The 27,777-nt window shown below is 38.8% G+C and overlaps 1 protein-coding gene across 1 annotated transcript; it reads right to left on the bottom strand.

Annotated features, from left to right (window-relative positions):
- Positions 1-125: 125 nt before the first annotated feature.
- On the bottom strand, positions 126-26,380 carry e2f4 (E2F transcription factor 4). The gene is made up of 11 exons (XM_041795799.1): positions 26,005-26,380; positions 21,342-21,451; positions 15,105-15,266; positions 12,831-12,874; positions 12,673-12,737; positions 12,407-12,595; positions 8,698-8,785; positions 8,438-8,581; positions 8,170-8,217; positions 8,004-8,048; positions 126-4,691 (listed from the first exon to the last, which is right to left on the bottom strand). Exons 1-11 carry the CDS (start codon positions 26,167-26,169, stop codon positions 4,576-4,578), a joined length of 1,176 nt encoding a protein of 391 aa, XP_041651733.1. The 5' UTR covers positions 26,170-26,380; the 3' UTR covers positions 126-4,575.
- Positions 26,381-27,777: the final 1,397 nt, after the last annotated feature.

Raw genomic sequence — 27,777 nt, 5'->3', positions numbered from 1 at the left:
CCCTTAAGGATGACCTCACTGCACTTACAGTAACCGCACACATGACACCATGACAGGAAACTGACACACGTCAACAACGCAACACGTTTCTAAATCTGGAATGGACTGAAACCATACACAACACAAAGAATACCAAAGTGTTTATTTTCTGTCATTCAATGCAACTATACAGCTCAGCAACGGTTAAAAACGGACTGTAGGGTTCAGTCTCACACGCCAACACAAACAGACAACGCTCATTCAGGGCCAGCAGCGCCCCGCTGAAGGATTAGACAAACTCACAACACTGTCCAAACACGACTACCCATGGTGGAGTGGATGAGAACCAACCAGTCTGTTCACAGTGGTGTAAAGTGCAACAATGAGACAGGGTGTAACGGTAAAGCACGACGTTTGGTGGATAAACTCCTTAAAATGTTGAAGTGTAGAAGCCCCAGATTAGTTGCAGTAATAATAAATCTATCATAGGTATAAAAAATAAATGCTATTCTATACAAGCAGGAGAGAGATATACACATTACATACATGTAAGCCAGGGTGAGACATTACATCAACACAAGAAGGAAGAGGAAGCTCTGTGGGAATATGCCAAGGATTCATTAAATTTAAAGTGATAGGCAGCATTTCATTGACCATGAACAAAGAGCTTTAGACATAAATGTTGAACAATCTGTGCCAAATATACAAAAACAGGAGCTTTTATATTGACATGGGGATTCTTTTCACTGCATTAGTGTAAAAAAATCCACCAGGAATACACACGTCATTTTACATACAAATAAACTTGAGTACAATGGTTTCATAAACATCCATAAAAACTGAAAATACACAGAAGTCGTTCAGGAAAGGGGAAGAAAACGTGATTCCTCTGACGTACAAAGTTAAATTATATATAACAGCAGGCAATAAAATCTGCAAAGTTCAAAAGTCCAACAGCAAAACAGAACTAAAGCAAGCTTATTTTTATGTTAACAACCAAACCTCCCAGTGAAAAGCCAAACTGAACCAGTAACAGCGATGGTTCTCATCTTCTTAACCTAAATGTTTCAAAACTTTAAACCATTCGAATTTAATCAAATGAAAAATGCGGCAGTTTGGACCTTAGATGGACAAAAACCTGATTAAACAAAGCAAAGGACCAAAAAAAAAGTTCAAAAAGTTCCAGAAGGCCTGACATGACTTGAATGCATATATTTTATTTCACTCTGTCACATAAATTTTTGTTGTTTTCAAGAGATTTTAAGAGTCAACACATCATCATAGCAAACAAGCTGTGTTCATTGCAAACAGCAAGACATTAAAGCTAAAATCTCCAGAAAACAACAAAAAACATATTTTGATGAAAATAAAATGAAAACACCTGTGTCCACTTGGGGCTTCTGTACATCATTCGATGAGTTGTTCTCAACTGCTGTGTTATGACCCAAAAGTGACTTAAAAGAGTGTGAACAGAGAAAATGTGGCTAAAAGTCTATCGTGTACAAAAAAATCCTAAGCGAATATGCATCTGTATCAGTGGTGAGCAACTGGCTGCTCTCTTCCTCAATCAATGCGAATAAATGGATTTCAAATATTAGGAAAAAATAATAAAATCTGCAGTGAAAATGTGAAAAAAGACATTTTTAGAATGATCTTTGATTATTCATATATCTTGAGTTCTTCACAAGAGGGGCGTGCAGATGGTCAAGTGGTTTAAGGCGCGTGGACCGGGTTCAAATCCGGCCTGAGGCCCTTTGCTGCGTGTCTATCCCCACTCTCATCCCTGTTTCCAAACCTATCCACTGTCCTCCTCTATCTTATAAAGGCCCAAAAGTAAATCTAAAAAAAAAAAAAAAAAAAAAACAAACAAAAAAATGTTCTTCACAAGAAATAAGAGATCAATAAGAGATGGCTGTAATTGTTGCTGTATGGATCTTTTATGTGCATCATTAAATGCAAATAAAAAGGGGATAGTAGTGTAAAACAGTGGTTCTTAACTGCTCGAGTATCAGGACCCACCACCACCTCCTTGAGAAAAATTACAACCCAGATTTTAAAAATCATGTACTAAACATTTATGCGGTTTGGACTCATCAAAAAAAGATGAACAAAGACAGGTCAACTGAAAAATAACCATCCTAGAAGGACATGCATACGTTTCATTTCACTCTAATTTTCTGAGACAGCGTGGAAATTCTATTTCTTGAGAAGTTTCTCCTTATTTTGAGAAAATCAGCTTTGCTATCCAAAGCGAGATGCAAGTAGAAATCTTGAGACAAATATTGAAATTCACTCCTTATCTTAATCAAACTTCAAATAATACATGCATCAATCTACTGTTCATCCATTTAAGGCCTCGGTGCACAGACTTTTGTCCCCTAGCACACACTTTTGACCCAGTGGAGAGAGCTTTGCGACCCACTTTCAGCCCACCAGTTGAGAACCACTGGTGTAAATAGCCTGTAATAGCCTACTATTATTATGTAAAACAAGTTAAAATCCAGCCTACATTGGCCTCAGTTCAGTGTTTTTATTTGATTAAATTAGGTAGTATTTACATTAATGTTAAAAATATAAATGCATGCTCCTTTCAATATAAAATAATATATAATCCTGTTTGTTAAAGTCATTAGACTTTAACAGACAGTGGACCTTGGGAGACTTTTCCTCTAATTTTTTACTTTATTCTCAACATTTCCACTTTGTTCTAGCCCTATCAAATTAATCTTGAGGTTGAATGATTATTTTTTCCTTCTCCATTGGCCCGAATCCTCTTCCCTACTAGGAGAACATACGTCAATATTTTAATTTTACTCTATTTTTCTGTGATGATGGGTAAATGTCAGTTGTTTTCTTGAGATCTTGAATTACTTGTCTCCTTTCTCCAGACAATGACGCTGGTTATGTCTCTGTGATGGTGAAAACCAAGGTGATAATTTAGGTTATCAGTCCTTGATATTCATGAGAACAAAGTATTTTACCAATACTTTAAGGGATTTTCTTCAAACTCTGCATGAATGTCCACTCTGGTTCAAGTATGAACTGGTCAGCAGTCAAAGGTCAAACTCACTGAAAAGAAAACTTCCATACAGCACACTCACACAGAAACCAGCACAGCCCTTCTTGAACCGGTTTTGAATGGTACTTTCACTATCTGGCAATGTTATACCTCACAAACGGTTCAAACATTTATCTAAATACAACTTAAATGTGGAAAATTTGTAAAATAAAAAGTATGCAAGCATGTCTCTGCAGAGCTTATGGAATTAGTTGCTTTCTGTTGTGTCCTGCCTTTTAGTTTGGACCCAAACTACAACATTTTTTATAAAACTACTATAAATGGTTGAGAATGTTTTAGAAATGGGGGTTGCTATGTCTCCTTAAGGAGGGGGTAGTGGGTCCTGAGGCCAGACCAGTCTAGAACCACTCTCCTAGGGCTTTTTAAACATTTTTGTTTTGTCCTTTGCATTTGTTCGATCAAGTTTTCTTCCATCTAAGGTCAAATCCACAACATTTCTCTTTAAATATCTGAGTGGTAGAAATTTCTCACACACGAGTTAGGATCTTATTAAGACGCTGGTGACGATGAGGACTAAGAAACTACTGTTAAGGACTTTTTGCCACAATTTCCCACATTCATGATGCCCTTTGTGGTCCTACTGGAGCTAGTGAGTCAGAGAACAAGGCTGGTTTCGCGCTGTCTTCAAGGAGACACATTTTAACAAGCACCGAAGTTTGTTTCTGTAAAGTCTTAACACTTCCTTGTGACTCTAGCTCTTCGTGTTGGTGGATTTATTAGCTTTAGGGTCAGACCCTCTCTCCCTTTTACTGGCACACAAAGACCGCCACACTCAGTCACTGAGAGGTTTGATTCAACAAACTGAAACGCTCAGTCGAGGCTGAATAATCAACAAAGCACTTCAAACATAAAGCGTGCCTGTTTGCATCTGGTACCTTTGTTTATTCGCAAACGATGGCCCTGCATGCAGTAAAAATGTAGTTCATTATTACACATTAGTTTTGTGTGCTGGTATTACAAAATATATATTCTCTATGTACATGAGGACAGTGCATATTTAACCAGCTGTGTCTGAGCCACGCATAAGCAGATTCATGGAGATGGAAGCCATTTGTGTTTGTCTGCGATGACTCGTTTCACCTGAAAGGAAAAGGGTTTCTGTTTCTTCTGAGATCTGACTCATGTTAAAAGAGCGTTCAATACAAAACTCACTCACACGCTCATGTAAAGTATGCCCACACACACACGGGAAAGCTGATACACAAACATAATGTCTTATCATTAATAACAATCCAAAAATATAATTTGTTTATAATCGCTGAATATTTTCCTTAGAAAAGCAGTAAGTAAATGTTTTGTTCCTGCGTGTATCTCTTCATGAAGCTGTACATCGAGCTCGTCAGCCCGAGCTCACGGCGTCGCTGCAGAGGCGTCTGAAACACTTGCCAGATCACGGTGGCTTTCCTGCTCCTCCTCTCAGCTTCATCGTCAGTGAGGGGGGAAAATATCTCGGGGGTAATCGTAGGTGGATTAGCATGATGGGTAATTGTTTCCCACTTTGACAACAACGTCAAGTGTCAGAGGTTGAGAATGGGGACGTCAAAGAGGTCGCACAGGCCTTCTGTCTCATCCAGGTTGTAGATGTAGTCGTGGTCGCTGGGTGGCGGTGACAGACGGAGGAGAGGCGAGAACACTGGGGGTGAGACAGAGAGAGATGACGCATGTAGGATATTTAAAAGGAGGTGGAGTAAATTTTTCAAAATACAGTTATTACTGTGAATTACAGTAAACATGTACTTTCACTGTGTTTCTTTATCTAATTCTATAAACCTGTGCATCCGAGTATAAAAGCTCAGCCCAAAGTCTAAGTTTTATCCTTTCCTCTCATTTTCATTTAAACTTATTCAAACTAAACTGAAGCAGAAAAAAGAAAATCAATTGAAATAGAAACAATGCAAGCACTTTTTACAAAATGCTCAGACGAAATCCAAAGGGCCATGCTGTAGAGTCATCTACCAGGTTAGGTGCCTGAAAATGTTATTTTCATAATTTTACAGGTACAGGCACTGGTAAAAACAAACTCAATGTAGGTGGGGTGGCAGGTGACAACAATAAAACATAGAAAATCATGGGCTATACAACAACCATTACCACTATTTCCTACTTAAATAAGAGAATATCATTAAGACTTAGTTCCAGGAAGCTTGAATTAATTCTAGCCACATATTTCCTCCATGTTACCTCTTTATTTTCTCATGTGTGGACTTGATCTTTGGCAAATGCTCTGTAGGAGCCTGAGGGACTGTTGTGTGTGTGTCACACACTGTTGTAAGCTTTGAGTTGGTTTGTGGTTGGTAAAGCATGTGTTCACTGGAGTGTGTTAATGTGTGTGAGAGAAAGAAAAGGTGCTGATGTAGGCTTATTCACTGCTCCTTATCGTGTGTAACGTGCACAAGACTGTGAATATCAGAGAATATGCAGAAGTCTACTGCCCTTGTTAAGACGCTGATTGTGCAGCAGCTTAAAAATAAAGAACTTTAAATGAATGTGGCTGTATACATACATCGGGGTGGAAGTAACTAACAACATTTACTCAAATCACTGTAACTGAGTAGCTTTTTTGTGTACTTTTACTTTTTTGAGTAGTTTTTAAAATCACTGCTTTTACTTAAGTATATATTGAGTTCAGTCTTTTACTTGATTACATTTTAAAAAGCATCGAGTACTGAATAAAAAAATAAACCCTAAAAGCCACAACAAGGAGGTCTGAGCTTTCTGCCAACATGAAAACAACCAGTGGTTTGGCTTTTACAACACATGACAGTCAGTACATGCACATAGCGAGAATAATTCCATATTTCCTCCCAAAACAGCTGTTGCATTATACTTTAGGTTATGTCAGACCTCAGAATAAAAAACCTGGTTGGAGCTCCATGTTTTCTTGTTGCTACTACACATAAAGGACAGCTCATATTTCACTGTGAAAGCCCCTTAGGTATCAAAAGTGGCTACTCAGTACTTTGAGTAAATTTTAGATGACTTACTTTTGACTTTTACTTGAGTAGATTTATAGACTAGTACTTTTACTTCTACTCAAGTAAATTTTAACCAAACTAACTGTTCTTTTACTTGAGTACAATAGTCTAGTACTTCTTCCACCTCTAGTATCAAGGTGTCCAGGTGGATCTGGGTATTAAATGGGGAAAACTGCAGGTATCTGGATGTTTTTGGGTTCTGAGCTCCATGAACAGATGCATGTTCGCAGAATTGGAACTGTGCAGGATTCTGCCATGCTGCATTGAAAAAAAATTAAATTATAACATTAGACTGTCATCATAACTTTAAAACCTTGCAGATGATTTGCAAGTTTTGGAGGAATTTTCCATAAAATTCCAGAACATGTCTTATTTAGGGGCCACTTAGCCTTAGCACACTCTCCCTCCATTCCAAGGAAATCAGAGCACCCTACCCTACCTAGACATGAGCGTGCAAAATGTGGCTGAGTTGTAGTGGAAAGGGGTGTATATGGATTGAGCCAAAGTGCTGTCAATCACCATGAGTATGCCACCACCATCATGCATTGTTCAAAACCTTACACCAGGGGTGATCAACTACATTTGTACAAGGGCCAGCTTATCCCTGGGCATTTTGGGGGCCAAACTTTAAATAAACCAAATATATTTTTTTAAAATGGTCTTATTCTTCTTTTCTTTCAAATGTTTTTATTTTATTTTGAATGTATGCAATTTTCAGGCTCTAACAGTGGGATCAGTCACTATATCGCAACCAGCCACAAGGGGGCGACTGAGATATTTTAGCAGTTGTCATGTTGTCTATCACTTGGTTTGATGCTAATATGCTGGGTAAAGATAATGAAAAACTCCAGCATGGAAATTGCACTCTCAATATAATAATGATAAATTTGTGTTTAACATCTATTTGCTAATAATGGCTGGCAGGTGGATTTCTGAAAAATGGATGAAGCATAAAGTCATTCCTGATGAAATTGTTTAAATCTCAGTTATTCTGGGAATCAATTTAACAACTGTGGGGAGTTAAAAAAAAACAAACAAACAAAAAAAACATCATACCAGAATTACCACAACATATTATTTCCTCTGGACGTTTTGAATTTGTTAATGTTCTGGGGGCCAGATGGGAAGTTATGGGGGGCCTGATGTGGCCCCCCTCCAGTTGATGATCACTGCCTTACACTACTGAAAATTGGCCTCCAATTATTCTGTACTGCAAAGGGTTGCATCATGGCTCAAATGCACTGTAGTAAATAACAGCTTTCTATCTCATTAGATCATAATCCTGCATTGAAAGAAAACACTGCGATTAAACAGAGAAGCAGGCATTAACACTAATAACAGTTTTATCCTGACCACAAAGAAACAATCAGTAAAGAAGGGTACATGGTTGTTAATTAAACTAAATACCAGCATAAACCAGCCTGCTGTTAAAATTTTAATTTTACAAATTGGCTGAACTGGGCCAGTCCTCTGATTAACTTGTTTACAGGAAGCATCTTTGCTTTAATCAGGCTTTTATTATGATTGTGTCTATGTTTGTGGCGAGAAATAGAAAAAGTGTTTCATGGTTTTCATTCATTGTATGTATTTAAAATTTTACAGTGTTACTGTTTCATTTGATTTTTTCAGCAGGGATGGTGACAGAACCCAGTTCTGCATTTCTTTAAGCAGAAATCAATAATTTTAGCTTATTAATGCTGCTGAAAAGTCAAATGTTTTCTGTGACTTTAAGTCATCTTCTATTATAACTAGTGCAAAAACAAACATTTAAGGATCATTTCCTTTTAGTTGACACACACAAATACAATTTTCACATTATCAGAGCAAAGCCTTGCACGCCTGAGATCTTTGGCGCCCCCTAGGGGGTCCCATACCCATGGTTGGAAACCAGTGAATTAAAAGACCAGTACAGAGGAATGAAAGAAATGCTTTCAAACTGATTGTAAATCTATGTGTTTATGCAAACTCACCTTCTGATGACATCAAGTCCTCTAGCAAATCTCCGCTCATGATCTCTGTCAGAGAAAAAGTGATTTTAAACAGTCAGTATATAAGGTACTAAAAAAGGGTGAATAAATGGGAAACCAAAGGAGGAAAAATGTCTTATTACTACTATGAATGATGAGAGAAATTTACCTTTAGTTGGATCAAACATGTCTGACAATTCTTTGGGAAAGTCCAACACTGTAAGACAAACCGCAGCATAATTACAGTTTTACAGTGACTACAGGGAGGATATTACCAACTACTGCAGTGGAGTCAGACATACTAGTCATTAAGTTGATAGTTTACTCAGACAGGGACAGTAGTTCCACTTAACCACGCATGTAAATGTACTGAGTACCTTAATTATTCAGTGGTTTCAGAGAGAAAGAATTAAAAAAAAAAACAACGTAAAACGTACATTCAGAAGGATCTGATTTAATTGGTTCAAATACTGCAGAGGCAGACGAGGAGACAGAGCCATCCAACGAGGCAGACGACTGTAGCTGCTGGGTGACTGCAGGAGTATCTGTCGTCGGGGTGAGGGGCGTGATGCTCGTCACTTCTGTGAGAAAATATTGGCCATTACGTTACAACTGATTTAGAGTACATTCAAAAAAGCTGAAATCTTACATTTTTTGACACCGTGAATGGGTAATGTGCCTTATTTTCCCACCCTACCTGTTACTGAGGCTGTCTGGTTGGCTGCTGTCACTGCCGTTGTGACAGGAACGACTTTTGTAGAAGCTGCTAGAGCTGCTTTGGGCACCTGAGAGACACAAAGATGGAGGGAAGAAAAGGGATGAGTTTAAACCTTATTCACAAAAAAAATTATTAAAAAAAGTAATCTGCAATGAAAAGTAAAAGTCTCTGTTACAATTTTTTTTTTTTACCCTTGGGGATGAAGCAATTAAGTGACTCTGAAGCACTGGACTCATTTGCCAAACTTTCTTGGGAAGAAATTTGATCTTAAAACCCCCAAAGATGATTCTTTCTCAGCTTTCTTATATGGGAAATTTTCACTGGACAATCTTACACACATTTGAGTTCTGATTTGCCAGGAAAATGACAAGTGTAGACAGCTTTTACTTCATGTATGCAATGTTTGGTCAGAACAGCAGAACGAAGATTTTTGAATACAAACTTTAAGATTAGCATACAATTATTTACACATTTTATTCACTGTATTTTACATGTCATCCATAATGTTACAGCAAGTAATGTTCAGCCAAATCATGCAGATATTCAAAGATTATGATATGATCAGTGTCTCTTCTGTTTCTGGCTTTTGTTCTGCTCAGATTTGACAAGAAACTCTTTCATATTTTGACTTCATGCTTGCATCTATTTCTAAGGACTTGATCCTCAGAACAAAACCCTCAAGTCTGACTCATGACAGCAAAACCCTGGATTCATTCACAAATTTACAATTCTATTTACATGCCTGTGAGTCACACAGAGCGTTTGCGTGGTTGAGCACAAGAGAGACTGGTCAGAAACACAGCAGAGTGGTGCCGCAGATGACCCAGTGGTTTGAGGTGGGCGCCCTGGGTTCAAGTCCGGCCTGTGGGCTTTCCCATGTCTCACCCCACTCTCTCATCCTATTATTGATTCTATCCACTGTCCTTCTCTATCAATAAATGTACAAAAAGCCTAAAAGTAAATCTTAAATAAAACAGAAACACAGCAGATTGAGCAACTTAAATCTGGATCATCTGCAAATCAGCTAATTTGTTCTTCCTCTCCTGAAAACATATGTGCATATACACACATGCATTTGAGCAGGTGTGCAGTGAAGAGCAGGGACAACAGTCACACAACCAACGTTTCCCTGCTGTTGCAAAATATGTCAGCACTGTCTCTTCTTTATCTGCATAAGATCCCCATTTACAATAGATACAGCAGCGGGAAATTTGCATCAACTCTGTTTCCCTCTTGTATGTATTAATACAGCATACTATAAATGCTGTGTGTCTTTGGCTGGTCCACATGTGCAACAGGAGATCCACATTGTTAATTACCCACGGCGATGAAATCAGCAGGGGGTTATGTAAAGGGTTCCGTATCTTTGTTTGTTTCTTTGTTTGTTTCTTTGTATGTGTACAAGATAACTCAAGAATGGAAAGTCAGATCTTCATTAAACTTTCAGGGAATATTGGGATAGACAGGGAAGAATCGATTAGATTTTGGTGATGATCCGCGCACCCGTTCAGCTTTCTCGCACTTCGAATTTTGAACACCATAGTAATCAATGGGAGCGTGAGTTCCTCGGTGGCGCTGCTTAGGCGTGGGTCTGCCGCCTCAGACGGCCATTCTAGTTTGTAACTAAAACTGTGACTAAAAGTGTTAGTCTACCACCTTTTCTCCAGGAGGACGAGACAAAGATGAGTTAAAAATAAATCTCAATGATTAAAAACTGATGAAGAGTAAGTTTAGTTTTCTTCAAGGTATGCCAGCATCTTCATTATTGCAAATTTGTGCATTTCAAATCAATTAAAGTATTCATGACTTGCATTAATACGATCATTTTACATTTATTTTAACTTTACAATTCAGCTGACTAAATTGGTTCAAAGACATAAAAACATGGTGACTAAAAGTAAATACTAAAATGTGAAGACTTCTTACTAACAAAAACTGGATTTAAATGTTTAGTTTTTGCCGACTTAAATCATTAAAATGTGACTGAAACTTAAGAACATTTTAATCTTAAGAATAAAAGTAAGACCAAATTTAAAAAGAAGCCAAAAATTTAATACTGGACCCAGAAGAGTTTCAGCACTGGAGTTATTTAAGATATACTGTATGTAATGTGCATTTAAAGATGCACTGTCTATGATAATCAGAAAAACATGAACAAGCTAAAACTTGGCATTTATCAATTTAAGATAAAAGGTGCAAATATTTTGCAGTTTAAGAACTGCTTCATGAATATGTCTGCCACTTTTCTGAGAGTCCACTCAAGAGCAAATGTAAGGAAAATCTGGATGAAGCATTGGTGAATGAGGACAAATGGGTGCTTTTCAAACCCAAGTACCAGGACCTCTTCAAAGACTTAAATGGTTCCTGTGTCCCATTCTTGTTTGAGTTTAACCTTAGTCTACAGTTTGGGGATGATTATGCAAATCAGCCCAATGGCTGGCCAATCAAACATATTCTGCATTTCAGGCTGGCCCCAAAGTTCCAGGATCTTCACTCCTAAAATACAACACATACGTGCCCAGTCCGTCTCTGCTCCAGCACGGCATTTGAGCAGATAGGTTTTAGTTTAAGTCAATGAGAGAGCTTACACCAGCTACGCTGCTCTGCATCTCTGCTCCGGCAGAGCTCCGGCAGTCCAAAGCCCTCCACAGCAGATAAGCTGGACTTCTGTTTCTTCCGGATGCCAGAGACCTGTGCGTAAATTCAGCACGGAACAGATCGAACGGGGTAGGAAGTGTCACCGAAACCAAATCAAAATATCTGGTTAAATTTCAGAATAAAATACTCCGGGTTGATGCCAGACAGTATTTTTTTCACTACATCGACAACAAGTCTTAATGGGGCGTAGTAGAGCCCGTAGTTAACAGGTTAGAGGAGCAAAAAGGATCGCATACATTTATAAAGTGTTACTGAACCATGGTAGAAGCACATTAATCTGCATGAAAGGACAAAGAAAGTTCATCCTACTCCTGCAGTTCAGAACAATAGCTTCACATGTTTATGTTTAACAGTTTCAGTAGTTTCTACTCGCAAGGCCAGGTGTGATTCTATAACTACTGCGAAACTCCTCTGTCTCACGGGTCTTGTAGTCCAGTGGGGCTGCTCTGTGCTGTACTGCAAACGCAGTCAGTGGGTGTTGATGGACGGCGGGGCACGCAGTCAAACTGCAGCGCAGTCGTGCTGGAGCAGAGACGTGTCTGGTGTATTTTAGGGGTTCGAAAGTTCTACCTCCAGCGCAGTGGCTTTTCAAGGGGTAAATCTAATACCCCTCAAACTAAATTTAGTACCCTGTTCCTGCAATCAAAACCAACCTACTTCCTATTCCAAGAGAAAGTTGCTACTGTCTTAACACACCTAACGGCTGGTCTCATACCCATCGGTGTTTTGATCAAGAAGGAAAGCTCAAAAGTGAAACTGAGGGGCACAGAAAGCCTCACTGTGAGCCCCCGCCCCGGCACGTGGGTGGCTCATGTTTAAGACCAGCTTGTGGCTCCTTCATATGTCACTACTCATTCTCTCATCCCTGTTTCCAGCTCTATTCACCACCCTCCTCTCAAAATAAAAAAGGAATAAAAAGCCCCAAAATAAATCTTAACAAGAAAATAAAATGAAAACACAGCCTCTCACAGAAAGCAGTTCAATACATTCAAAGAACTGATGCATATAGAGAGCTGATATGTGAGTGGACCTGGGGGGCAGCAGCGGGTGGCTGAGAGGTAGCTGTGGGCGCTGGGAGGTTTTGAAGGACATCATCTGGAGGAGGGACGGGTAAAACAACAGGAGAGGCACTGGATGGGTCCTTGTTGACGAGCAGAACCTCGATGGGACCAGACGAGCTCTTCAGACGGATCTGGTATTTCCTCTGTCCGTTGGGCACCTGGGGGAGAAAGATCACGTAAGCACACCTGAGACATGAGTCAAGCAGAACACTCACAAACCTCTCAGGTAACTTACGGATTCTGGTACGGGGACCTCGAGTTGTGTACCAATGGGCGCTCTGATCGCTAGGAGTGTGTCACCTAAGAAGGAATGACAGGTAGGCGATGAATGATAGAAATTTAGTTTAAACCTGAGAGAAAAAACTATAAATGTAGAGCAAGTGAAATAAATACCTTTAAAAGCCCCACAGAGGTCTTCATGTTTAACATATGCCACAGTACCATGTGTTAAGGATCACTACTACTATAGAGGCAGACAAATCCTGACTAATGGCTCAGAATGGCTTCTGTGAGATATTTAGTTGTTAAATTAGTGGACTGCCCCTTTAAGTGAACAGGACAGAGTATTAGTAAGAGCTACACTGCTGACAGAGTGGGCAGAATTTGTGGAGATATGGTCTCAGGATTATCCTCTATAACATGGCCAGATGGTGGTGAGATCTGATACGTTTTTTTCACTGCTCCGTCATTGTGTCTGAAGCTGAACCCCCTTCCTACGACGGACAAAGAAGCACATTTAGCAGTGTTTATATCCCTGCAATTCATCAGGGCTTGTCTGATAATGGCTTCAAATAATTCACACAGTTTGACACTGCTACCCTTGTACTTAAGGACGTTTTCACACCAAACCTGTTTTGTTTAGTAAAAATAAATCCTCGTCTGTTTGTCAAGTTAGTGTGGTTTGACTGTGCTGGTGTTAAAGCTGTCACTTCAAGACTGCTGTGGTCATGGTTGATCATTTTATTACATGTAGTGTGTCACAATCAAGGCCACAGCTAGGATGTCATGACCTCCTGATGGAAAGTCTAGCATGTTTGATTTTTCTTCTTGCCTTCTGCTATTTGTTCCACCATGTCAGGCACATTTAAGGGATATTTCTTTATCTTTTCAAGCTGAGTTGATTAAGGTATTTGGTAACAGTAATGGTAATAGCCTCCAGCGCACCAGAGAGGAAGCTTAAGGAGAAAATCAGCCAAAAAAAAATAAAATGCTGGCTCAAATGTATGCAATGTCAAAAAAAATTTGAAGCATTTTATTTTTCTCCTAGAACATCTCTGGGCTTGGGGACTATTTTTGATACAAATTTCGACTGTGTTCTTCTGCCTCAGCGTATTTTCACCTCCTGATCAGCTGTTTGGGTCTGCAGCTTCAACAGACAACAACAAACAAAAACAAAACTAAAATTGAGCAATTTCAACTCTTGTGACAATGATGTGTGGTTTACTGTGGAAACTTCTATGAGTGGGAGTACACAGAGGAACAACTACAGATTGAGACTCAGCAGATGGAAAGAGAGGAGAAACTCTTCGGTGGAAACTGGTGAGCAGGAAATATCCCAAGTTATTTGGTGGTGTAGGTGTTTAAACTGTGAGCCTATAACCTGCTATATGCTGCTGTCAGCACTAGGACATTACAGCATTTCTGATCAGATGATAGCAGCTCACAGACGCCTGGAGTTCCCTGCCTTACTGAACACTGGTGTTTAATTGAGCTTCTTCAACTTTTCACGAATAGACTGGAAAAAATAACTCCAACCAGAAGAGCCGAATGAAAATTTTTCATCCAGGTAACTTTATGGCCTTTGTTTGATTCTTTCAATAGCTGATAAATGGAAAGCTACAATCAGCACAATTGTTTACCTTTTAAACACATGATTTGTCAGCTGTTTAAGTTGAAAACTAAGGCAATACGCTGAGGTGGAAGAACATGTAGCCTAAAGTTGCATTGCACAATAGTACCAAGCACAGAAGCTTTGTGGGGGGAAAATTAAACACTTAATTTTTTGATATACTGTTAACTGTTTTTGACCCTTTTGTTACATGGATTTGCGAAATTATGAGAAGCAACTGTATCTTTTGTGCTATATAGTCTTTCCAGTGCCACCAGCATGCTCTCCTTAAAGGGGCAACACACATGAAAATCTCTGGAGGCTAACCCACAATTTCCACATACTCCACAGTGCTCCAGTTTTGCTCCAAGCAAATATTAGCAATTTCACACACTGTCTACAGTGCTGCACAACACAGCCCTGATCAGCTTGAGCTAATATGTTTGCTTCTTTCCTGGTGTCGACTAGCTCAGACCCTCTTACTCCCAGCATTATCCTGTAAGTTGTGATGATTAGTCAGATACCACGATGCAAGTCCGTCATATCTGCATGAATTTGCAGCTCTGAGATCACCTAATCCGACACAGTAAACATGATCATGACAAATTGTGTAGTTTGACCTCAACATTAGGGGTGTGTTCACTCCTGGATATCTTTAGCACTTTATGAAATGTGAATCAGACCATGAGACGGAGCAGATAGCCAGAGCAAATGAGGTATTCTAGGCAAAGTGGCCCTCAGTGCTTCATTACAGGTTACATTTATGAAAAAAAATTACTAGCAAAAAAAAAAAAAAAAAAAAAAAAAGCTCATATGACACAGTATGCAGTGAAGGATATGGGCTGTTGTTCGAGTCGTCTGTGACGTTCTTGATGCTCTGTTGGACCCAGACCTTCTGCTGGTCCAGCTCATGTTCCCTGAGAGCCAGGTCATCCAGCTCTGCCTTTAGATCAATGAGCTTATCTGCTATCTCTCTGGTGTTACAGCCTGGACCTACACCCCTGAAACACAAATACAAAAACACAATTATATACGTACAGTACATAAAGACAGTCAAACACTTTCATAAACACTACTTTCAGTCTTAATCTCATAGTCTTAATAACTCCAGGTCTCCACACCAGCAACATAACTGAGGGCTATGAACTGAGCTGATTCAGAATCAGGGACCTGGTATGATACATGCAGACTCACGCTTAAGTAGGAGACAGTTATCTTTACTGTTTAAAGTAACACCTGTGCCTACCTAATGTAGGAAGTCATAATATCTGTGGCTAAAAAACTATAAATAAAATACAACGGATATGACACAGATCTTTGGATGTGGTTTCAAACACCTGCAAGTTTGAGCTAGTAATTAAGCTTCAGAGTTTTCCAGTACCAGGTGCTTTGCTGCATAACCAGACAAACACAGGAAAATATCACAGTCCCACTAATATTACTCTTCAATGAAGATAGAGCAAAAACGTTCTTTATTGAGACAGTCATTACTCTACTGCCGTCACTGAGTTAAACTGTGATAAAGGCAAAAGGGTGTTTGTCAAAGCAATCATCTATACCAGTGGTTCTCAACCTTTTCAAACCGTGGCCCCAAAAATAAAGGTGCCAGAAACCGGGGACCCCCACTGTACCTGAAGGTGGTTGCACACAGCCATGCACAATCAAGAACAGGTGTACAGACAAGGCTGGTCATAAGGGGGGATAAAGATGAGCTTTCTGGGGCCCAGTCAGACTGGGAGACCATGTAGGTCAGCAAAATCAGGGTTCATTTTAAAGTTAAGCTGTGGTATCTATATCTTACATTTAATCTTAATAATAACCAATCTTATCACTAAACAAATATCTTTTTTATACATTTGTGTAGTAGATAGCCTTTAAAAAATAGTAAATCCCTTTGTTAAAACCAGAATTAAAATGGGTTAAAAATTGCTAAAATAGGTTGGTAATGGCAAAAAATGGTAGAAAAGGTGGTGAAGTTGGATTTTAAAAGTAGCAGAAATGGGTTAAAATTGGCAAAAAAGCAAAAAGTGGCAACAGTGGGTTTAAGTGGCAAAAACGGCATAGACAGTGGTTAAATGGAATTTAAAAATGGCTGAAATGGCTTTAAAATGGGTGGAAAATTGTGCACATGGGTGGAAAAATTGATATAAACATGCAAAAATTGGTTAACTGAGACAAAAAAATAGGCAGAAATGGGCAAAAATGGGTTAAACTGGCAAAAATTAGCATATCCAATAGTGAAATGGGGATAAAATGGGCAAAATGGGCATAAATGTGATACAAAAGTGGTTAAAAGAGGCAACGTTAGATGTGAAGTGGCAAGATTTGTTTCAGAAGTGGCAAAAATAGGCAGAAAAAAGTGGTTAAACAGATTTAAAATAGATAAAAATGGGTTTTAAGTGGCAAATATGTGTTAAAATTGGCAAAAAAGGTGGGAAAAGTGATAGAAATTGGTTAAAATTTGGCAAATTGGTGTAGAGTGGAAACAGTAGCTGCGTTTACATGGACACTTCTAATCGGGTGAAACCCTCAACCTGATTAGAAATGCCGCATGTAAACACCTAAATCAACCCGATCAAGCCCCATCGATTAAAAATCTAATCGGTTGCAGAGGGGTGGTGTACACCTTTTCACGACCCGATCAGAGGGAAAATTCTTCCATGTAAACACCTTCACCTGATTGATCTGACATGTTCTTTCTGCGCATGCTCTTCGTCTTCACGTAACTGCGTGGTGACGTATTGTTGGGAGCCATTCTCGCCAGCAGAAACGGGGGACTAGACTCAAAAGCTGGTAGTGGAGAAGCCAAGACTCAGGGGATGTTGGCCTCAATGGGAGACGGAGAAATAACGTAGCAGCGGGACTATATGCCACTGGAAACCAATAGCAATCATAAATCATGTGACCTGTGTGTCACATGATTTAGGGTTGCTAATGGTGACCGTTGACGCAGTAGCCGCTATTCTGATTAAAAACGGGCACATATAAACACCCGATCAGATAGATTACACACAATGTAAACACTTGACCCAAAACATTTAATCGGGTTGATTTCAATCAGATTGGAATAAAAGTGTCCATGTAAACGTGACTAGTGTCATTTAAAAAATATTCTTAGTATTGTTTAGGGCATCTAGAGACCCCCTCTCAGTGTCTCTTGAGGGGTCCCAACCCCAAAGTTGAGACCCGCTGGCCTATACAATAATAACGTGGCATGAATTTTTTGTGTTTTGATTCTTAAATTAGTTTGTTTGTAAGTCATTTCCATCCACCCTCTCTTCAGTGTGAAAGTCTAAAGCGTAGTTCTGACCAGTGCTGCACGATTCATCTGATTGCAATCACAACATCAGGACAATTAAAAACTTCAGGTTTAGTTTTTTTTTTAGTTTTTTTTTTCTTTAAGATTTCATTTTAGGCTTTTTAATGCCTTTATTGACAGAGGAGGAAAGTAGACAGAATTGGAAACAAGCATGAGACAGCTTGGGAGAGACATGCAGGAATATGCCACAGGCCAGATTTGAACCCGGGCTGACATGAGTACGCCTTAAACCACTAGGCTACCCCCCTGGTTTGGTATTTTCAATGCTACTTCATATTGACATGTGTCGAGTTAAGATACAAATGCTAACTATGATTTTTCTGCATTTTCCTTGATAACTAAGCAAGTAGACACATGAAAAAATCTAATTTATGTATTACATTGTAATTGCATTTGTAAATTGCAATTTTGTCCAGTAAAATTGTTATTGCACATTATTACTAAATCATGCTGCACTAGTTTGGACCAAAGATTCATTTTTGTCACAAAAGCAAATGAAAGAGAGAGAGAACAAAAAAAGGATACAGACTTGGGAGTACAGCTGCTTAATTATGGCTAAAACCATAATCAGTTATTCTGACTGATGCTGAGATCAGGATTATCAAATACTATCACTAATTGATTTTACATTTGCATTTGTGCATGAGCTGTAAATGATAAGGCCTGAGTAAATCATTGTATTTCCTTGTGAGGCAGCTGTAGTTTTGTAACCAAGTGTTACAGTTTCTTTGTTTCAAAAATTTTGGAACCATTCTATACAGGAAAGGTTGAAGAGGCGTGTACTCAGCTAAATCAAATTAATGTAGGTAAATAAATTTTATAAATCGCCCTTCATTTTACCAGCTATTTGCCAAACCTAGCAGCCGTGGTGTAAGCTATGGTACAATCCCAGAAATAGAAAAAAAAATGCATCGTGCTTTTACTTAGAAATGTGTTTAGATGTACTGGAGTGAATTTAGAGTGAGCTTTGAGGGAATGCTGAAGGGATTTGCACCAATCTATGCACTGAGCTTGAGGCTGTTGATATCACATCTTTTGTTATTGTCCCCCCATTAATACCGGAACACTTCCGTTGTTTGGAGGAACTGGTGTCGCCTCCAAGCCTGTTACATGCTTTTTTTGTCAAAGCTGCCCTGTAGCATACCCTGTAGGACCATGCTGCCCTGAACTCCACACAGAGGCCTACCCTAAGTTGCACCTCTTTAAAACTGTAACACGTGGCCTCCTGCGTAGTACTGGGTGACTGCCAGTGTCTGAGTAATGTCTGCAGACATATTGCGTGTACTTGAGGGGGAGATAAGGGCTGCTGATGACCATACAGTCAAATCTACATGCTGTCATCCAGTGTCCTTATGCATAGGTCTCATTCAGTTCCCAAACAAGAGGAAAAAATTGCCCCGTTGATTAAGTGGCTGCACTTTCCATTTCCTACAATGTCTCCTTTCTTTTCTTCATTAAAACGACTGCTGTAGCACAACAGCTCACAACGTTGTCAGCTCCAATAGAATATGCCTGTTTGCCATGGTTTCTGGTACTCAAACAAGCAGGAAATGTGGCAGCAGGATTGTAACTGGCAGAACATTCCCACTGCTGAGCAGCGTTTGGGTGGAGTATTACAGAGCGATGCAGATAGACCAGCACACAAGTATGTAGTGCTCACAAAGTTGCGGATCATGACAGCAGAGTTACAGTGTAGAATTGGCACAGAAGCATAAACCAGGCTTAATGAGCAAACAGTGACTATTCAGACAGGAATTCACCCTGAGAACAGCTGATAACACTGCATTTTTTTAGAAACAGGTGAGCTATAACTGTTGATAAACATTAACTGTAGCCCATGTACGATGCATCACATTTCATCTGCTTGGGAAGAGTCTTTCTAGAACTCTGACTAGCTGTTGAAACATAGGACATGGCTTATGTTCAGCAGTTGGTGGCCTAACAAACTGAATTGCAGGCAGCATGGTCAGCTGGGCTGATTTGAGCTGCAGCAGCTCAGCTGCAAATGTCCCATGCAACATTCTGCAATGGTCTCATTGTGTCATGAATCTGTCGTCTAGACTGCTTTAAAGCGGACATATTTTACCCTTTTAAGACAAGTTTATATTGTTCTCAGAGGTCCCCAAAACATGCCTGTGAAGTTTATTGCTGAAAAACACTCCAGTATTGGATTTTTGCAAGTCTAAAAACACCTCTGTTTAAGCCCTTCTCAGAATGAGCTGTTTTTGTGTATGTGGCTTTAAATGTTAATGAGCTGTCTGACTCCACCCCTGACCACGCCCCTCTCAGGAAATGGATGTGGCACTCCTTATCTCACAGACACTTTTATCCAAAGTTTAGGACCTGACTGGGATTCAACCCATCAATCTCCCAGACCATAGTCAGCATGGTAACCCACTGAGCTAACCAGCATCTCAGCTGGTAGCTGAGAGGATCAGTAGAGAAGGGCAGAACCTTCCTCCAAGCAGGGAGGGCCAACCAAACTTGGGGGTGGGTGCTTACTCCCCATGTGAGGTCACTTGGGTAAAATCTCAAAACGGTTTGTTTCAGCACACATTTTCTGAAAGGTGGAGGTGGATTTTTCTGGTACTTGAGGGGATTGTGGACAGGCCAGGGGCACATATTTTTGTTAGAAATGCCTGAAAAGGGATTTTTGCATAATATGTCCCCTTTAATAACTGTGCAGAAATGGTGAAGGGCTAGATCTAAGTACTTGCAAGTTACATAAATGCTTCCTTTTATCACATATGCTAAGTCATTCTTGTAGACAAACACCATATAAGACCAGAAGAAAACCCCAACATATAAAGTGGCCTGCTAAATGATCATGACGTAACTATTTCAAATACAATTTAAATTTATGTTTTCCTTTACCATTAAGCTAGGTCGCAATGATCCTTTAAAATAGCAAAGATGTGAGGGGAGATTTCATTAGGGATGCACAGATACCACTACCAGTATCAGGTATCAATACCAATACCAGGCCAAGTACTTGTACTCATAAAACACTGCAGATCAGGGCTGAACGATTTTGGAAAGTAATCCACTGCAATTTCCCCCCCCCAATATTGCAGCTGCGATTTGATATGCAAATATTCCTTAACTTTCTTTTATTCCTAAGCAAGGGCTGAACAAATCTTTAAAAGTGTCTAATTGTTATGATTTTGACTCATATTGCAAATTGGATATGAACTGTTGCATTGAAGGGTTTTTGTCATACTTCTATTTAATCAGGAAAGAGTACAAAAATGAAGAAGGTAGGATTTTTTCTGGTCTATTCTAAAATAAATGACACCTGAATGATTGCATATGTCATGCATAACATCTCTGCTGCAAAAAAAAAAGTTTAACAGTGCTATTTTGACACAAATTCCAAGTCAAAGAAATATTGCACCTTTTGCGATTTGAAAATTGCAGCAGGCCATATTGCGATTTAATCTAATTTTCGATTAATTGCCCAGACCTAGTGTAGATCCTGCCCTAAGTATCATTTCAAAGGATAAAATAAGGATAAAAAAGTAAAGGAGAAAGAAAGTTATTCACTGATGAACTGACAAGAGTAGGGATGAAGAACATCTGATGAAAAAAAATGAACCCTTAAAATAAAGTTAGGAACTATGATGGTATTACTGAAGTTGCACTCAGTATTGGTGAGTACTTAACGTAAGTACTCTGACTCGTACTTTGTGTGGAAAAATGTTTCATCGGTACACCCCAAGATTTTGTTCATCTCCAAGAACCACAAAAAGCCTCTTACTTCCACTGGATGCTGTTCTTGGATTTCTTCTCTATAAGTCCGATTCCTTCCAAAACATTAGTGATATCATAGATTCGCCGTTTCTGCCGCACTGCAAGGGTGTCTGCCGCCTGAATGACAGAAGAAAAGAAATGAAAAACACATCAGAGAACGCCGCTGTCTCCTTTAATACATTCACAGATAAAGACACAGACAAAGACGAGCTGCTGTATCTGTGGCAACAGGTTCAATTGCCTCCAACCAAAAACCAATAAATTGCACAACCCAGTGCTGAGAAAACTTCCTCCTCAGCCTTGTGGTGTTTGACAAACATATGATAGGCATTTGGCTGCTGCTGATAAGAATAGATTTGGCACAGGGATCTGTGGTTACATAAAAGCTAAGTTAAAGTATATGCATTTTATACTAGACATAATTTTATTTCCTCGTCCACTCTTGCAAAGAAAATGTGTCGTTACAAGATAAGCTGCTGTTTCTTTAAGGGCATGAGTCTCTGAGGAGAGGGAGAATCCTTGATCAGTGGTGACTGGTTAATTTACCAAGGATGCAGTGTTGTTGTTATTGTGGGTAGGTGAAAATAGAAAATGCATGACTGTTTATTGCTCTAATACCAGCCTAGAGCAAAACAAAATGGCCAACGTGAGTGTGAGCGGGTGTGAGGCCGCTCTCTGTGAAGTCATTGAGGTCACTGTGGAAGAGACACTGTTCTGTTACACATGGTAATGCATGGCTGGTCAGGCTGCCATCTGCTTCACTGTGTTTGGCTGAAACAAACAAGCATGGCAGAATTTGAGGAAGTCTTTCTATTTATATTCCAATTTGACAGTCATAAATCAACATGTATTAATATATAGCTATCCTAACAGCATGCTAGAATCATGTTTTCTCTAGATGAACTGGGGGCTTTTGACAAGATACTGGCTGAGAGCTGTGCATAGATGAATTTGTTCTCAGTCTTTATCTTATCAAAGTAAACAACAACCGGTTCTTCAAGTAACTTAACTGGCCCTTAAAATAACAGAGTACGCTGCAAGAAGGATAAGAGTTTTGTGAGGAAGTTAATGCAATGTGAGTGTGAAAATGTTAGATACTGATCAACAAACAAACACAAACAAAAAGAGGTGCTGTAAGACCATACTCTTTCTTAGATTAGATGTGATATTAGTCTACAATGAGCAGAGCAACATTTAGCAAAGTTACAAGGACAAAGAAAAACTAGCGTTAATGATCAGAAATGTTGAGCAAAGCCAGACTCATAATGAACATCAATCTGCTGAGGCAGTGTTAGACTGTGCTGAGGAGGTGGAATACCAAGAGATGCAAACAGATGACATTCATAGAGACATAAAGTAACAACAACAATAAACAGACAAATAAAAGAACAGTAATAACAGTTCAAAAGGTGTGTTTTAGCAACAACAACTAGGTGCGCACAATATCCTTGTCATATTTCTTCTTCTTACATTTTATCCCCTTTCCTTAAATTTTGCAGTGTGGTCCAAAGACTGAAGTTTTAGGTCTGAACAAAAGCTAGTTCAGTGTTTTTTTCACTAGAGAGGAATGTTTCTTTTCATGTGATTTCAAGCATTTCTTCATATTGTCATACCATCCTGCAAACCTGTCGTTAACTCAGGATAACTGATTTTAATCTGAAGGCACAAGCAGAAAAAAGGGTCAGGTTTTTATTTAGTGCTCTACATTTCTCACGGCCTGTCAGCATGTTTTTACTGTGCCGTTGGTGGCTCTCAAAAACACATGTAATGTGCATGTACATCATGGATTCACAATATTGCATAATATATTTTTGCCGATATCCGGTATGACGATATCTCCAAAGTTATTTTAATTTGATGCTGATACTGATGTTTAAAGTTTGGGTCATCATTCAGAATCTTCAGAGCTCACTGTTGGCCTCCTTGAGTATGTGGCGCCTTAGGTAACCTCCTTTACCTGACAGTACCGTCATGCATTTTGCTGATATTAAGGACCAAATGTGATATAGATTATATATTGGCTTTAAATATCAGCTAGTTCTCATATCTGCCAATACTGATAGTCAACATTTTAAGCTTTTATCTGCTGACACAGACATCATACCGATTATATTGTGCATCTCTAATGTTCATGTGGTGCACTTGTTTTGGTTTTCCTTCTGAAATACATCTATGACTGATTGTAGAATAAATCAAATGTTGTGTGTCTTGTTTTTATGTCTGTTTCTAAAGCAAACAGATTGTTACAATATGAGAGGAACAGGTGAATTGAATTGGTGAAACAGAGGAGAGACTTGACGTTCTTTACAGTAAAAACATGTATATATTAGCCTTGGTATGAGCTGAAATGACTCTGGAAACATCGACATGTCCCTAGGGATGCACAATATCATTGGCTTATCAGTATCAGCAGGTAGGAAAATTACTGTAGATAATTACAACTTATATACATGACTGTAAACTTCAGCCATATGTACGGATAAGTTTGTGGAATTTAAGGACCAACAAACCTTTGTCAGGTGAAGTATTTCTCTATGTTCATCCTTATTCCTTAAACTTTAAAGTGTTTTCAAGTACTGACGTTTTATGTCTGAACTACATTTACATATATCTGTAAAGGCTAGGATGGATTTGTATTGGAATAAATATTAGAGCTATAGAAAAACTTAATATCTTCATATTCTTAACCAAAAGCTCTTGCTCACTGTCTAAAATATAAAAATAATTTGTCAATGTCTTGGTACAAAATTGTATGTATTTTTGCCGTTGTTGGGTATGCACCAATACCATATTGTTGCCGATACCTAGCCTAAATACTTGTACTCTGAAAAGCTTTGCTGATACCATACTTGCTTTTATTTAACAGCATACATACATGATATCAGCAGATACTGGCCTAAAAAGTGAATAGTAAGTATTGGCAGATATGAACATTTCCGTCAATGTTCATGGACGGTACCTTGGCTAAAAAATCTGCCTATATCAGCTGCAAAATAAGTTAGTGGTTTTAGGCTGGACCTACGTCAGCTTATGTCTTTTTCTTTATTCATCATCATTCCTTACACTTTCAAGTGTGTTTCAGGAATGACATTTGTTAATTTGTTCATCCTCAAACTTTAAATAGTGTGTTTTAAGCACTGGAGTTTTAGGTCTGAACTATATTTAAATATTGGTATTGGCCTAAACTAATTTGTAAATATGGGCAAACAAGATATTGACAAAAATATAATATTGTGCATCCCCACATATCAGAAATTGCAAATGAAGAAGACTTTATGGGGGCAGTAGTTTTATGTTGTTTTCCAGTTCTTCTTTGCCTGATTTTCTGAATATCTTTGTTTTGTAAGTTTTTATTCTATTTTTTCTTTTTTTTTAACATGTTTGAATTAAAATTAATGATACATACATTTTGGACATCAGCAGACATCCACATTCATGCATCCCAATAAAATGGTCAGTTTTTAATACTTTTTTGATACATGTTTTAAGAAATACAATATCTCTTTTTTATCAATGGATAGTACCATCAGGTATTAAAGGTATAATAAACTAATATCAAGCATATTCTTAACCAAAAGCACTTGCCTAAAAATATCAAAATAGGTTTTGCAATGTGTTGGTACCAAAGTGGTATGTCATGCATGTAATTGTACTTATTTGTGCAATTTAGAAAGTGTGCAAGAAGTGCCTGCAATTTTTGGTAATCATTAGGAATGAACCAGGCGCCAATACAAAGACTAAGTACCTGTGCTCCTACCTATTGTTAGCACATTGCTCATTATTTGAGCAGGTGAGCATGGTTGGAGCCATGTCTGCAGCCTGGTGATATGTTAACATAAATAAGTGCTACAAAAGTAGAGCAGACTGCAAACTACTTCTGATGAAAATAAACTTTTGAGATATGTTTAAGAACTGTGAAGGTATTATTCAGTATTCATATATGCACTTTGTACATATTTGTATGAAAAAGTGGTTACAGTGCATCCCTAGTACAAACAGGAAATGATCCAGTATTGTGTGCCCTGGGCTTCTATTTTGGTTTCTATAGAGCTGAAGCATGTGTAATGCAGCTTGATTTTACTTAAGCCAAATAAAAATATAAAATTCTGGTATAATGGGAACTCTAAATCAACTTCCTAGCTCAGTATGAGACTTAAACCAGGACTGTTGTGTAGAGCACAGCTAACTTTCGTTATTACAGATGCTACTGAAAGATCACGCAAGTTTAAATGGAGACTATTGGGGACTAACTGAGTGGATCATCGTCATTAGAGAACAAAGACTACCAATCAGGAATAATTGTTCATGTGTGAAGATGCAGAAGGGTTTGCTCTGAAGGGAACGACAAAAGCTGACCCACTTTTATTAACTTTGAATCTGCAGGGGGCAGAGTCTGAAAAGTTGACCGGTATTCCCAAAGATTAGAGTGTAAACTCACCCTGCCCAGTTTTATATGATAAACATAACGTGGCATGATGCTAAAGTGAATGTTTTACAGTAAAATAGCTGTTTAAGGACAACAAAGCCTTCCGAAAAGAGGTAGCACCCATTCAAATTAGCCTGTCACTCGGCTAGGCTAGGCTAACAGGCTAGCTAAAATGAATGTAACCAAACGACAGGCTCAAACTGACATGTGCTAGCTAACAACAAAGACTGGGCTGCCTGCTCACCGCTTTCAGATCCAGAACCCCGTCCTTCGCCTCCTGTAATAAAGTCACAAACTTGGTCGTGAGCAGTCCGAGACTCTTCTCGTGTCTGCTGGGAGTCTGTGGCTGCAGAGAGTCCCCCATAGCTCCCAGTTCGCCTCTGTTACTGGCCGTCTCCAGCTCCATCATCGCTGCCTCCCCGACCAAACCCAGCCAGCGAGCCCAGGAAAGCACGCTCCACCGCCGCAGACAGACACGGAAACCCGGGGGAAGTGTGCGGCAGTAAACGGTAGTTAAATCGGGGAGTCTGATCTGGTCTGCTATAATAATTTTAGTAAATCGAGTTGAACAGGCTGAGTGAGATAATTCAATGAGCGAGCACTCGGTAGAGAGAGCCGTTGGCCACGCGATGTATGACGGGACGGTTGAATTGCGAGGGACCGTCTGAAAATACCCACGTCGATTTTTAAACGTGTGACCAAAATGAGCTGCTAAAATGACACAAGAACAAATTTTTAAAAATCAATCATCAAATCTATGGTATCAGGGTTGTTTATGATAGGTAGTATCTGTTGAAATATTTACCCACAAAAGGAGGGACTATTCGGAATTTATGTGGACGGACTATTTGTACACGCTCCCTAACCTAATCAAACTTGAAGAAAACACACGCACGCGTTTTCGACCGTGCACAAACACATACACACCAAACAGAAAAAAAAACAGAAAAAGTCCATTTAAAAATCTCTTGAAAAAAGTCACTAAGTCTTTATTTAACGTTTTAGCTCTGTTCATACTTCCTGAGATCCTAGGAAAAAGGTGTCACCCATTTTTGAAATGTGATTTCTGTACTTTACAACCTCTTTGGCCTTACAAAAAAATAAACACCAACCGTGTTGACTTAAAAAATGTTAATTTTTAATTTCGCACCATGTACTGTGAGACACATTTCAAGTAAAACCAGAGCCCTATTTAGAGGATAAAACCATTGAGAAAACAGTTTTCAGTGAACACAATAAAACTATTTAAATAACATAATTTTTAATATAAAATAATATATTAACTAAAAGGGAGAATAGCACTCTTGGGTATATACATGGCCTGTCAAGCTCACTATATGGTGCAATATTTTTTCCCCAGCTTTACTCTGGAAATTTAGTAAAACAAATTTTCCTCAACACCCATTATTTTGAAAAAGATGCATTCTGTTTTAAAGTAACATGTAATTTTGACACTCATCTTTTCAAACAAAACTGAATTTTCAAGGAATATGACCACGTTTTTTTACTTGATTGCATTCTGTCACTTCATTCCCTAGAGCTATAAAAGAACTGTAAAAAATCAGCATAATATTATCATATTTTATTTTATTTATACTTAGAATAACACTTAAGTAACAGGGTGGACAGGGGGTATCAAAGTGTACAGGGAGTAACAGGGGGGTAACAAAGTGGCAGGGCTGTGTCTAGCCTTTTCAGGGCCCTGTGTGAGATGCTGTTTGGGGGCCCCTAGTTTGCTAAACTACCATGAAAAGATTCCTAATCCATTAGATCAGGGGTTTTCAAAGTGTGGAAGAGTGAGCCTCCCCTAAGAAGAAATTGTTCATTCGGTGGACCCCCACCCACAAAAAGGATTCAAATTGCAAAAAAAAATAAAAAATTAAAAAAATTAAAAATTAAACAACAACATTTCAAACTTTTATGTCTAATCTTTAAACATTTTTAACATTAATATAATTTGGATATTTTGGTTTGCAAATGTCCTTAAACATCTGCCTCTCCCTCCTATTAAGTTATA

The sequence above is a fragment of the Cheilinus undulatus genome, linkage group 9, assembly GCF_018320785.1.
Source record: "Cheilinus undulatus linkage group 9, ASM1832078v1, whole genome shotgun sequence".
NCBI classification, from domain to species: Eukaryota; Metazoa; Chordata; class Actinopteri; order Labriformes; family Labridae; genus Cheilinus; species Cheilinus undulatus.
The sequence above is the reverse complement of the archived record's forward strand: the minus strand, read 5'-3'. Positions and strand labels throughout refer to the sequence as shown.